This window comes from Vigna radiata, chromosome 6, assembly GCF_000741045.1.
Source record: "Vigna radiata var. radiata cultivar VC1973A chromosome 6, Vradiata_ver6, whole genome shotgun sequence".
Lineage (NCBI taxonomy): Eukaryota > Viridiplantae > Streptophyta > Magnoliopsida > Fabales > Fabaceae > Vigna > Vigna radiata.
This window is the reverse complement of record NC_028356.1, coordinates 8,880,444-8,893,920: the sequence shown is the minus strand read 5'-3', so window position 1 is coordinate 8,893,920 and position 13,477 is coordinate 8,880,444. Positions and strand designations below refer to the sequence as shown.

At 32.0% G+C, this 13,477-nt stretch overlaps 2 protein-coding genes across 2 annotated transcripts; one reads left to right on the top strand and one right to left on the bottom strand.

Annotated features, from left to right (window-relative positions):
- Positions 1-3,331: 3,331 nt before the first annotated feature.
- LOC106764484 (pentatricopeptide repeat-containing protein At1g14470) lies at positions 3,332-5,664 on the bottom strand. Its single transcript, XM_014648767.2, has one exon. The coding sequence runs from the start codon at positions 5,642-5,644 to the stop codon at positions 3,692-3,694; it is 1,953 nt and encodes a 650-aa protein (XP_014504253.2). The 5' UTR covers positions 5,645-5,664; the 3' UTR covers positions 3,332-3,691.
- Positions 5,665-9,218: 3,554 nt separating this feature from the next.
- LOC106763373 (protein NUCLEAR FUSION DEFECTIVE 4) lies at positions 9,219-10,951 on the top strand. Its single transcript, XM_014647571.2, has 2 exons — positions 9,219-10,351; positions 10,528-10,951. The coding sequence occupies exons 1-2, from the start codon at positions 9,228-9,230 to the stop codon at positions 10,949-10,951; spliced, it is 1,548 nt and encodes a 515-aa protein (XP_014503057.1). The 5' UTR covers positions 9,219-9,227.
- The last annotated feature ends 2,526 nt before the right edge of the window (positions 10,952-13,477 follow it).

The window sequence follows — 13,477 nt, the reverse complement described above, 5'->3', positions numbered from 1 at the left end:
CATTGGAGTGTAGTGAAACTCGTGCAACAATAGGGAAATGAGAGAACAAGTATATGGCAACCAAAATTTTCCCTTGAAAAGGATAAGATTCTCCTTTAAAGAAAATAGGGGAAAATCCCACGGAGCCGCAGTGATGTTATCCCTTAAGGAAATGAACTCTTGATTACTCTGTAGAGATGATTTGAGATCTACCAAGAAGCCCAACTGTGGGATTGATAACACCAATAGAGATTCTGTACCCCTAGCAAAAATATCCTCCACTCGAGAGAGAGCGTCAACAGTGGCATTGATCATACCAGGGCGATATTGAATCTCAAAGTCAAATCCCAATAATTTAAAGAGTTAAGTTTGTTGTTTTGGTGTGAGGACCATCTGAGATAGTAATTCCTTGATGGAACGTTGATCGATCTAGATGATAAAGCTGCGGCCTAGGATGTATTTTCGTCATTTATGCACTACTATAGTTATAGCACATAATTCACATATATAGGTAGAGGAATTCCGAAGTTTTGGACAAAATTGGATACTGAAATAAGTAATGGGATGGCCCTGTTGTGAGAGAACTGCCTCCATACCTATACCTAATGCATCGGTTTGAATAATGAATACTGAATCGAATTTGGGGATGGCCAAAACCGGTATTGTTGATAAAGCATTCTTCAAGTCCACAAAATTCGCATAAGTTGTATCACTCCACAAAAAATTATCTTTCTTGAGAAGATCGGTAAGAGGGTGAGAAATTGAGGCGTAACCAGAAACGAATCTGTAGTAAAATCCAGTGAGACCAAGGAACCCACGAAGAGACTTGAGGGTTGTAGGGATTGGTCAATTTTGTACTATATCGAGCTTTTCAGGATCTAGTTGAACACCCTTACTAGAAACCACATGTCCAAGATACTGAATGGAGTTGTGTCAATAAAGCATTTGTTACCCTTTAACTTAAAGCAATTGGAAAGTAGTAACTTGAAGGTAACTTCCAAATGACCGACATGTGCAGATAATGTAGGGCTATAAACAAGAATGTCATCAAAAAATACAATAATAAATCATCTTAAATGGAGACGAAACAAATCGTTCATGGTAGCTTGAAATGTAAAGGGGGCATTACACAAGCCAAAGGGCATTACCCGAAACTCGAAATGGTCATTGCGGATTCTGAAAACGGTCTTTTTAGAGTCAGTAGGTACCATGAGAATTTGATGAAAACCCGAATAGAGGTTTAATTTGGAAAACCAGGATGCACGACCCAACTCATCCAACACGGTGGGTGTTGGAAACTTGTCCTTAATAGTCCACACAAACACACCATGTGCAATCCTTCGTTTTTACAAGGAGGACCGGTGAGGAGAAATGATTGTTGCTAGGTTTAATGAAACCCAAGTCAAGCATTTTCTAGACTTGAGTCTCGATTTGTTGCTTCTGGAAATGGGGATAACAATATGGCCTAATTGAAATGGGTGGTGTATTTGGGGATAGTGTGATCGAATGGTTTGTAGGACGAATGGGAGGAAGGGATGTAGGAGTGGAGAATATGGTGGAGTATTTGGAAATTAGAGCTTGTAATTTAGGTTTTGGTGAAGAAGGAAACTTCGTTTCTGTATTAGAGGAGATGGAAGAAGAGGGTGATGTAATTGGGTGTGAATCCAAGGTGAGTTGAAAAAGTGCTTCAACTTGATTTGTGTTGTGCAAGCGACAGAGTTGGTGGGTTGAGATGGGTGAAGGGTTTGGGCCTGGATCCCCTTTAAGTTCCATAAGCTTCTGTTGCCAATTAAACCTCATAAATGGACCATTGTAGTCCATTACAAAAGGGCTTATCATGGAAAGCCAATGAACACCAAGTACGACATCAATTCTAGATAATTCAAGTGGGTACAAGTCAATAGGAAATTCTGGTTATCCAAAGTGAGAGTAACATTGGGACAAATTGAGGAGCAAGGTAGAAACTCATCATTACCAACCATTACATGTAATGGACTAAGAGTGGGCTGAGTTGGTAAGTGGAGAAATTGGGCCACCCTGTGTTGGATGAAATTATGAGTTGCCCTACTATCAACTAAAATCTGAATCGCATAACCCTGGATAGACCCAATGACCCGAAAAGTTATGGGGGTCCATTGACCCGAGAAGGCATGGAGATTGATGAGTCCAACCTCTTGAGGAGAACCCTTTGCCACTGTGGAATCATCGGAGAGAAGGCAATCATCTTAATTCTCAGAGTCGAAGGTGGTGAGAAGAAGAAACTGAGGCTTGCACCGATGGCCTCTCGTGTAATGCTTATCACAGTTGAAATAGAGATTCTTATCTTTGTGGGCCTGAATCTCTGCCTCGGTAAGGTGTTTAACAGGAAGTTTGTTAGTTGGTGTAGGAAACAGTGGAAGGAGTGGTTTAGGTGGGGTAGATGGAGAAGGTGACAATGGTTGAGGGGGGTGGTGGTACGACCAAAGCGGTTGAGGGGAGGGATAGATGAGTGAAATTTGTCTTCGTGTAGTTTGGCTAAAGCTATAGCATGGGGTAGATCTGGTGGTTGGAGGGCTATGACCTCACGACTGAAAGGGGCTTTCAAACCAGAGAGGAAGCAACTTAAGTAGAAGTTAGGGGGGTAGTCAGAGATGCGGTTGGCCAAGGTTTCGAACTGTGAGAGGTATTCTTGCAAATTTTCTGTCTCAGTAAGCTTGCAGAGAATTGCAATGGGGTTATCGAACTTAGAGGGAGCAAAACGCAGCTTCAGTGCTCGGAGAAATGCTTCCAAGATGACAGCAACCCAATGTTAAACATCCATTGGAACTAGGCTAAGGCTTGACCTTCCAAGTAAAAGGAGGCGATCTGGATGCGTTGATCAGGTGAGGTGTGGTGATATTCAAAAAACTGGTTGACCTTAAAGATCGAGCCTAGAGCATCAGAGCCATCAAAGGTGCAGAGGTCAAATTTTAAAGGACGAGTGGAAGAGGAATAGTGGGGCGGTAGGGGTTGGTTTTCCAGGATGGTGGTTCGGTTGGCAATATCATGGAGGGTGGAAGGTGTTGGAAAGGTTGGCATGAGAGAAGAGGAGTTGTTTAAGTTTAATGTTGATTTTAGTGAGCTCATCATGGGAAAAAGGAGAATTGGCCATAGAGTAAGGGTCAATGAGAGCACCAATGAAAGATGTTATAAGGAGTAGAAAAGTGAAATAACAGAAAGAGGAAGAATAATCAGTGGAGAGAAAGGAACTTTTCAGAGAGAATAAATTACTTTTTATATACTTCACGTCCTTTTCACTACAAAATTGTGCTATAAATGCACTTGACAAATGCCTTTCTAAATAAACATATGCAATTAAAATAAAGGAAAAATGTAATGATAAATCCAATTATTTTCTTCTACATGATTTCCCCTTTTTACGGGTTGAAGGATACATGACTACATAATTACTAAGATAACTTGGTTGGTGTGAGATTATTTTGTTTCTTTCCTCCAACTGTTCCATAGATGTAGGTATTGTGACAAGAACTAAACTTGGGTCTAAAGGAAAAATGAGGGAAATGGGCCTTTCATTCCTTATAAAGACATTGGAATGTTCATTCCCTTTTTTCATGTGACTTGTGAATAAAGGAGGAAATTACAACATATATACTGCCTTCCTCAACTTAACCTTGAGATTTCTTAGAGATTATAAATATCTGACTATTCATGTGGTATGTTTTCAACGATGAAGTTACGAGCTATGCTCCACCCAGCTCCAGGCTGTTGTTTTCTTCACTCCCTGTTTCCTCATTTTATCCCTAACTTTGTCAACATCTTTCCACCTACCAGCCAAAGCATATATGTTGGAAAGCAACACGTAATTTCCAGAATTATGTGGTTCAACTTCGAACAATTTATCTGCAGCAAGTTCCCCGAGTTCAACTTGTTTATGAATTCTGGTAGCATTTAAAAGAGAACCATAAATGCCAGCATGGGGCTGCATTGGCATTCTTTGAATCAAGTTCATAGCCTCTTCTAATTTACCTACTCGACCTAGCATATCAATCATACACGCATAGTGGTCTACATCAGGAACTTTGATTGATTCAAAAACTTCCCAACCCTCATCCAATAATCCTGCATGACTGCACGCAGTCAATACCCCAATATATGTTATGCGGTCTGGTTCAATACCATCTTCTTTCATTTTTGACATTAGCTTGATGCTTTCCGTTCCATGCCCATGGGCTGCTAGCCCGGAAATCAAGGTGTTATAGGAAACTAAATCTCTGCTTTCCATTTTTTGAAATATTTTTCTTGCATCCTCCAGATCTCCGCATCTTAAGTACATGAAAATCAAAGAATTGTATCCAGAGATACTAAGCTTGATATGATTTTCATTGAGTATACTGACAGCCCAATTGCCTAAGCCCATTCTTCCAAGGTGTCCACAGGCAGAAAAAACAATCACCATAGTCACCTCATCTGGTTTTGAATCTTTACTCCATATCATTTCCTTGAACAGCTCGATTGCCTTTAGTGACTCCCCATTTTGAGCATAACCAGAAATCATCGAATTCCACGAGACAGTATTCCTTTCTGGCATCTTATTAAAAAGGTCTCTTGCCATAGATAAATTACCTACTCTTGCATAAGCACCAATCATGACATTCCACGTGACAGAATTGTTACAAAGACCCAATTGGTCAAAAATCTTCTGAGCTACCTCAAGGCTACCGCACTTTGCATGCATATCAAGAAGAGCTGTTTTGACAAAAAAATTTGAACGAAACTTCATTTTGCCTAACTTTTTGACAATTGAGTCAGCAAGGCAAGGATCACCAAGTGATGCGCAAGACGACAAGACAATTACCCAAGTTGTTTCATCTGGTTCATTACCAGAGCTAAGCATGTCATTGAACAATCTTACAGTTTCTTGTGCTGCTCCACTCTGAGCATATCCTGATAGCATTGCATTCCATGATACCACACTTCTTTCTGGCATCTTATCAAAATATCTCCTTGCAACCTTTAAATTCCCCATCTTTGCATGTCCAGTAACCATGGCGGTCCAAGTAATAACATTCCTTTCTGACTGACCCATCGTGCGAAAAAGTCTACTGGCTTCATCTCCATTCCCGCACTTCCAGTATCCAGAGATTATGACGTTCCAATCTGCAACAGTTCTATCGAGCATTTCATCGAACAGTTTCCTGGCAACCTCAATATGTCCATACTTAGCATATGCAACCATAATTGCATTTCGGACATGATGATCGCAACTGTGTCCTAGTTTCAGTAGATGAGCGTGAAGTAGCGCGCTGGCCTTTCCTGCAGACTTTATCAAAACCAGATAAAACGATACATCAGGCTTGATGTCGTAGTATCGCATATGTTTAAAGAAAGAAGTAACTTCAGCGGTAGCAGAGATTTGGGAGTAATATCTGAGCATGCAGGTGAAGACATGTTGATTGGGATATGATGCTACACGAAAAATGTGCCAAGTGTAGTTTAAGGGTGCAAGGAGGCGCGTGCATTCGGTAAGGAGAAGCGCCACCCAGTGGTTGCGGTGGTGCTGGGAGTGGAGGACCAGTTGTGCATGGAGCTGTCTAAGTTGATCAAGATTTGCTACTTTGCCTATAATGCTTGTTTTGCTAAGAGGTGACATGCCACTATGCAATTGCAGAGTTAAAGAAGAGATCATATAGATTAGTTTGAGACTAAAATCTCACTCATCTTACCTCCATACATATATTTCTACAATATTATTAAACGATGCATATCACATACTTTTTCTTTATTAAAGGTTTATAATTTGTAAATTTGAGGGTAGATTTAAAATTATTTTTTATTTTAAATTTTAATACATTTTTATTTTCAAATTTAAAAATGAATAAATATAATTTTTTTTAATTTTAAAGGTATTATATTTTTTCATGTTAAATGATATTTAAGATATTTAAATTAAAATGTATTAAATGGATAATAATTTTATTCAGTTGAATTATAAGAAATATATCTTTTTTTTTTATGTTTAAGAACCATATCAAAATTAAAGTGATATGAATTTTAATTTTACATAAAAAAAGAAATTAAGATTAAAAATATATTTATTTTTTGTTAATAAAGTGAGAAAGTACATATATTACTTGATTTAATTATAAGAAAACTGGTTAAGTATAATTTAGTCAATTATGATTATATCTTATTAAAATAGATTTGATTATATAGTATATATAATTTGTTGAGTTTAATTCATTATCATTATAACTAATTAAATTAAATTGAATTTGATTAGATGAAATAATCCAGTAGAGATTATTAAATCAATTATCAATATCTAACAAATTTGAATTTGTTAAATAAGATAATTGATTAAATATTATTTAATTAAAGATCATTGTCTCTAATTATATTTGAATTTAATTACATAAAATATGATTTAATTCCGTTTTTAATAATTGAATTAAATTTTTTGGACGATTAAAATAATTGAATAAAATATTATTTGTTAGTTGTACGATATTTTATTAAATCGAATTTTATCAGATAAGATAATAAGATTAAATTTGTTTTTTATATTTATTAAAAGGAAAATAGTTTAATTAGTTACCACTCGGTCTAATTAAATAAAATTTTCTATAGATTAAGATAATTGATTAAATTCAATTTAATTAATTATCTCACTCGATCCTATTAAATTGAAATTGATTAAATAAGAAAGCGTTTTGTTTGTACTTAAATCCATTTAGGAGGTGAGATTATAATATAATACTTATATATCTAATTAAATTGAATTTGTTAGATAAGATAATCCATGAAATATAATTTTATTAGTTATCATCATATCTAATTAAATTTAACGTATCACATAAAATATGATATGATTTTTCTTTTATTTCGTTAAGGGGTGGGAGATGGTATAAATAAGAATGTTGGTGTGATATATCACACAAAACATATCATTGTAAGAGTTGAGAGTGATTACCCATTATCGATCAAAAATTGGTAAAGGCATATTTGGTGAGCCAGAAAAGCGTCCCAGATCTCAAAAAGCACGTTTTCTAAAGGTAAATTTCCAAACTCTTAATTAATAATTGGTTTAAACCCTTTTTTGTCCCTAAGTTAAATTCTGAAGTTTAGTTTTCGCTTTTAAAAATGTCAACCTTTAGTTCTTATGATATGAAAAATGTATCAAATCAGTCCTATTCGTTAACAAATCATAAGTTTTTCATTAAGTGATTTGTTTCATATCATATTTTTCATATCATACGGACTAAAGGTTGACATTTTTAAAAGCGGAGACTAAACTGAACACCAGAACTTAACTCAGAGACAAAAAAGATTTAAACCTTGATAATTCATATACAATGTATGGTTTATTAGATAATATGCTATTGGACCATTTCTCTATGCACCCCAAACATTTCTTTCCACACCTTTAATTAATGAAAATATCTTCCAGTAGTCTTCTGTAAATGGGATTACATTTCTCTTCCTAAAAACATATGCATGAAACCAATTTGTAAGTTTGAACTAATTTCAAAATTTATTAAAACTTTTAGTGAATTTCAAAATTAGTTGAAGATTTGAATGAATTTTAATATTCATTTAAACTATCGAAAAAAACTTTAACAAATTTTAAAATTTATTAAAAGAATTATTTTAACGGATTTCAAAATTTATTGAAAAAAAATTCTTTTAAAAGATTTAAAAATTTATTAAAATCTTTGAAAAATATTTTAATGGATTTTGAAATTTGTTTAAGAAATTTTCAATAAACTTTAAAATCTGTTGAACCCTTCAAAAAAATCTTTCTAACATATTCTGAAATCTATTAAAGTTTTCAAAAGAATTCTTCAATAAATTTTAAAATCCGTTAAAAGTTTCTAATTTTTTTTAATGAATTTTAATATTTGTTGAACTATAAACATGAGGGTGTATGGTTTTTTAAATTGCATAAAGAAAAACATAAAAAATATACTTTAAGTTAATTTTTTTTATAGAAGATAGTTTAGGAATTTCAAAAAAAAAATAGAAATAAAAGAAGAAATTGTTGGAGGTGTAAGAAGAAATGTCCTATGTTTTTACGTTGAAAATAAGTTGAAAATCGGGTGGCTGATGATGAATATTTTGCTCTTTAGACTTTGCATTTAAATTTTTGTTTTTGCTAAATATACTCACTTTTTTGTCTCCGAGAGATGCCATTTTGACACAGAATATTTTTTATATTTATTTAATATTATTTTTTAAATTATTTACATTTTTTAAATAATATAAAAAATTATTCTTTTATAATTATTTTAATTTTATAATGTGTTAAATAAATATAAATATGTATCTATGATCATTTTGCATTTAAAGATAAAAATAGTGTGTAGTAGAAAAGGAAATTGTATATAACAGGATTATTGGATTATATGAAAATATATCGTGGTAGAAGCCCAAATCACTGAATATATATCAATAATTCATTTTTTTAATTTAATTACAATAAAAGTTATAGTAATCCCTAGAGCTCACAAAAAAAAAATAATAACATAACAATTAATGTTAATTATATAACTTACTATATAAATTAATATATATGATAAAATTTCTCTTTGGCAGTAGGACAAATCATACAGTGTTTGAAATATATTAGGACTTACGAAAATAGTTTATAACTATTTTATAAAGTTTTTCAATTTTTATATTTTTGTGTTGCAAAATTGTATGAAATTAAATACTCAAATATTTTTTGTTATCCCAATTGATTCTACTGTAAAAGTCTCTGGAGAATATCTTAAATTAATAAATGCTCTTAAATTCATATTAATGTAAGATGGATCCCATTCCTCCTGCACAATCTTTTCAAGCTTATAGGTCGTGTGGTTGATTCAAAACCACATTTTACTTCTACAGCCACATTATTCCATTTAATTCCTCAGTACTCTTGCATTAGCTTTTGTCCAATAATTTGTGCATATGTGATTAAAAAAGGATTAAAAAACATAAAATCACAGTATTTAATATATATATTTTTTTGGTTTAGGACTTCGTTAATTAAAATTTACCAATTTAACTGCATTTATTAATATGAGGCGATTAAATATGTGTTTTTCTTATGTAATAGAAAAAAAATAGAAGTATTATAATTATAATTTATAATTACTTTGGACAGATAAAGAAAAATGTATGAATGACTAAGCATATTCTTTTGGTTTTCAGCATATATAACCAACACAACATTAGTTACTGTGAGTTAAGAAGTGTGAAGTTGGAATTTTCTCATCAGCTTCTTCACAATGCCTTCAACTGCCTTTCAATGGCTGAGTCTTGTGGGCATAATTTGGCTCCAATCCATTACAGGAACAAACACCAATTTTCCTGCTTACTCATCACAGCTGAAACAGCTTCTTTCCATCTCTCAGATTCAGCTCAATAACCTTGCTTTTGCCTCTGATGCTGGCAAACTATTTGGTTTTTTATCTGGCCTGGCTTCTATTTACTTACCCCTTTGGCTTGTACTCATGATTGGTTCAACTCTTGGACTGGTTGGCTATGGTGTACAATATCTCTTCATCACAAACCATATCTCCTCTCTCTCCTATTGGCATGTCTTCTTTCTTACTGTTTTAGCAGGAAACAGCATTTGTTGGATTAATACTGTCTGTTATGTCATCACCATAAGGAACTTCCCATCTGATCGCCAAGTTGCTGTGGGGATAACAACTAGTTACCAAGGTTTAAGTGCTAAGGTTTATACCACCATTGTTGATGTTGTCGGACACAAAAAAAGGGCCATAACCTTTCTTTTTCTGAACTCAGTCTTGCCTTTGCTAGTTAGCCTAATAGCAACTCCATTGGTTAGAGAAATTGAAGTCATAAGTCCTAAACACAGGAGGATTGGATTTGATGTTATCTTTGCCATAACAATTGTTACTGGAATTTATGCTATCATGAGCAGTTTGGAGTTTGTCTCAAACAAAATATCTTCACTGGGTAGTCTTATTGGTATTTCAGTGTCCCTTCTCATACCTTTGTTAGTTCCACTTTCCATGATGATCGTGGGGTCATGGCACAAAACTACAGAAAAACAAAAAGTGTATAATTTCACTGTGGAGGATGGTCATAATGAGAAAACGGAGAATGAGGTGAAAGAAGGTGAAGAAAGTGAAGAAAGTGAAGAAGTTCATGATATAGGTATAAAAGAAGAAGTAGAAACAAAGTTAATGCTGAGAAGACTAGATTTCTGGTTATACTTCTTCGTGTATTTATTCGGTGCAACACTGGGTTTGGTGTTTCTAAATAACTTGGGACAAATAGCCGAATCCAGAGGTTACAATGGAACTTCATCATTGGTGTCTTTGTCTTCTTCTTTTGGATTCTTTGGACGTCTTATGCCATCTATAATAGACTACTTTTACAGGTAAATAATTCATTTTCTATCTTCCTAGGTATTCGTATTTAACACCAACCAGTTCCTAGTGCATTTACTTTGTAACATAATTCAAATATGGGATATAAATGTGTTAGTTGATATATCAATGAATATGAACCTGCTATTAAATTATTATTGACATTTTTGTTTATGATGGTAAGCAGGGAAAACAAGTGTGCAATATCAAAACCAGGATATATGATGGTATTAATGGCTCCAACTGCTGGGGCATTTTTCTTACTGCTGAACAAGACTGACCTTGCCCTGTATGTTAGCACTGCCATAATTGGAGTGTGTACTGGTGCAATAACTTCAATTGCTGTGTCGATGACCACTGAATTATTTGGAACCAAGAATTTCTCAGTGAATCATAATGTGGTGGTAGCCAACATTCCTGTGGGGTCCCTTTTATTTGGATACTTGGCTGCTATTGTTTATCATAAGGGAGGGAATGAAAATGGAAAATGCATGGGCATGGAATGCTACAGGAACACTTTCATCTTATGGGGTTCCCTTTCTTTCTTTGGCACTTTTTTGGCTTTCATTCTACATCTTCGGACTCGCAAGTTTTACTCACATAAACTGTAGGATATATATGTATAACATGGATGTATACGTTTTTCTATACAATCTAAATATACACAGTCTGTATACTGTTATCTTGTACATGCCTTACAAAGCATTGCATTGCCATTTCATTTTATATTATGGATGTATCTTTTTCAGTTTTAAAATGATTATATTTATACTTCATAAAAGAAAACCATGGTAAAATAATTAAGAAAAATGTATTTTTAACAATTTCTTTTTATAAATTTTTACAATAATGAAACAATTTATAATTAATCTATTTTAAATATACAAATCAATAAAATAATAAAATATAATTTGTTATAAAAAAGTTGTTAAAATATAATGATTTTTTATTTTAGCATAAATAATGATCAAAGAAAAACAAAATCAATAAATATATCACACCTTGGGAGAGATATAATCGTGTGCAAATGTTAATTGAACACTAATTAGTGCTTTAGATAGGTATGTAGACCATTTCAATGGTGATTAATTAAAATTATAGGCCAAACTGTAACACACCTATCAAATATAATGATTTTAGTTAGTTGTGAAGTACCGTCATGTATTTGTGATACCAGAATGGACAACAATAATATAGCTTAAACTGTGAAATCTTTTTATTTCTATGCAATTAAGAAAAGTAGTCTCCATCGTCTTCATTAATCAAACTCTCTCATTCTTTATTTACATAAATTTCATACAATAGTCTAAAACTGAAAAGTTAATTTATATTTAAAATATAGTGATGTTGGTGTTAAAAATTAGGAAAGTAATATTTTGACACCAATTTTTGATACTATTTTGACACTGCACACGTGTCAAAACGTGATTGGACGATTTGAAATTAAAAAAGCTGAAACAAAGACAAGAAGAAAAAAACCAAAGTTTTTTTTTTAATTTGAAATCGTCCAACCACATTTTGACACGTGTGCAATGTCAAAATGGTGTCAAAATATCATTTTCCTAAAAATTATTAAACCACCTTTTATATATATATATATATATATATATATATATATATATATATATGAAAATTATCGATTGGTTGCGTGACTTGAGGGTCTATAAACACATGTATCATCCTTTCCTGTTTTTAAACAGAAACCATACAAGTATCTATATTTTATACATTGATACTTTCGTCAATAAAAAAAAATATTACAAATTAACTTACATCATAACTGCATTATAAATATATTCAACTCCTGATTTCTTATTAAGCTCTCCTCCCAATCATATTTGTAAATGTATAGAAGATCGCTTTATCTACCAAAAACAGGAACATCCTATGATGAGACTTTTTTATTAGTGAACACAATTTTAATGGTTTACGTTGCTCTATCGCCATATTTGAAATTTTCTTGCAAATTTTTATATTATTTCATTAATATATTATTGTAAACTTTGAAATAAATTCTGTCATGTTATATATAGTTTTTCAAAAACAAAATATTCATCTAAAAAATGAGAGAAATAAGAAAATATAGTTTGTCATGTGAAAAATTTCATTCCTTTTAGGCTAAAATTATTTTTTATCCTTTAATTTTTATAAAAAAATTCAATTAAATCTTTAATTTTTATTTGGTCCAATTTAATCTTCTAATTTTAGAAAAATGATTTAATTAGAGACTTTATGTTAGATTAATAGTAGATTGCTATTATAATTATACTTTAAATCACTCTACCTAACAAATAAAATTAATTTAAATATTTAAGTTTTTAAAGTAGAGTGATTTTATATATAAATTTTAATGAAAATCTAACGTCAATTTAATAGAAAAAATTAAATTAGATCATTTTAAAAAAAAATTAAAAGACAAAATTGAACCAAATAAGAATTAAGAATTTAATTAAATTTTTTTACAAAAATTACATTACAAAAAGGATTTTAGGCTTCCTTTTACGCTCTACCATTTCAAATTCAATTTCATGGTCACTTTTCATGGTTGAGATTCAAAATAATCTTTATCCCTTTAATCTTTTATAGAATATCTCAAACATCTTGAAAGGCTTTTTCTTTTCTGTGGAGGAAGTAAATCTATGTAAGTTCACCATAGTCATCACTTGACAAGTCCATATATTTTTTTTTCTCTGATTTAACGTCTTATTTGGTACAAACATATTGATGTGCAAGAGTTACAACGGTGTAGAAAAGGAAGCAACACTTTTGGGATTAAAACAAATTTTGATTTCATAGAATGAGTTTCTCTTATAGTTAGTTTTTCTTAGAAATTTTTTAAATTTGCTTCATATTTAATTACTAACTTTTTGTTCTAAATCCATCTCCCATATTCTTTGGAAAGCAAATATCTTGCATTCTTCCTGTTTAGATAGATAACACTAATAACACATTATGCCATATTGTATAAGTAGTTTATTTTCATTAGAATCTAATCCAAGATCATGTTTAGTAAAATCTGAACCAACATTTTCATTATATGTGTACACTCAAATTAATTTTACCTTTTGGATAGTGAATTTTAACTAGGAAATTAAATAGATTTGAAATATTTATAATTGAATTTTCCTTGTTTTTTA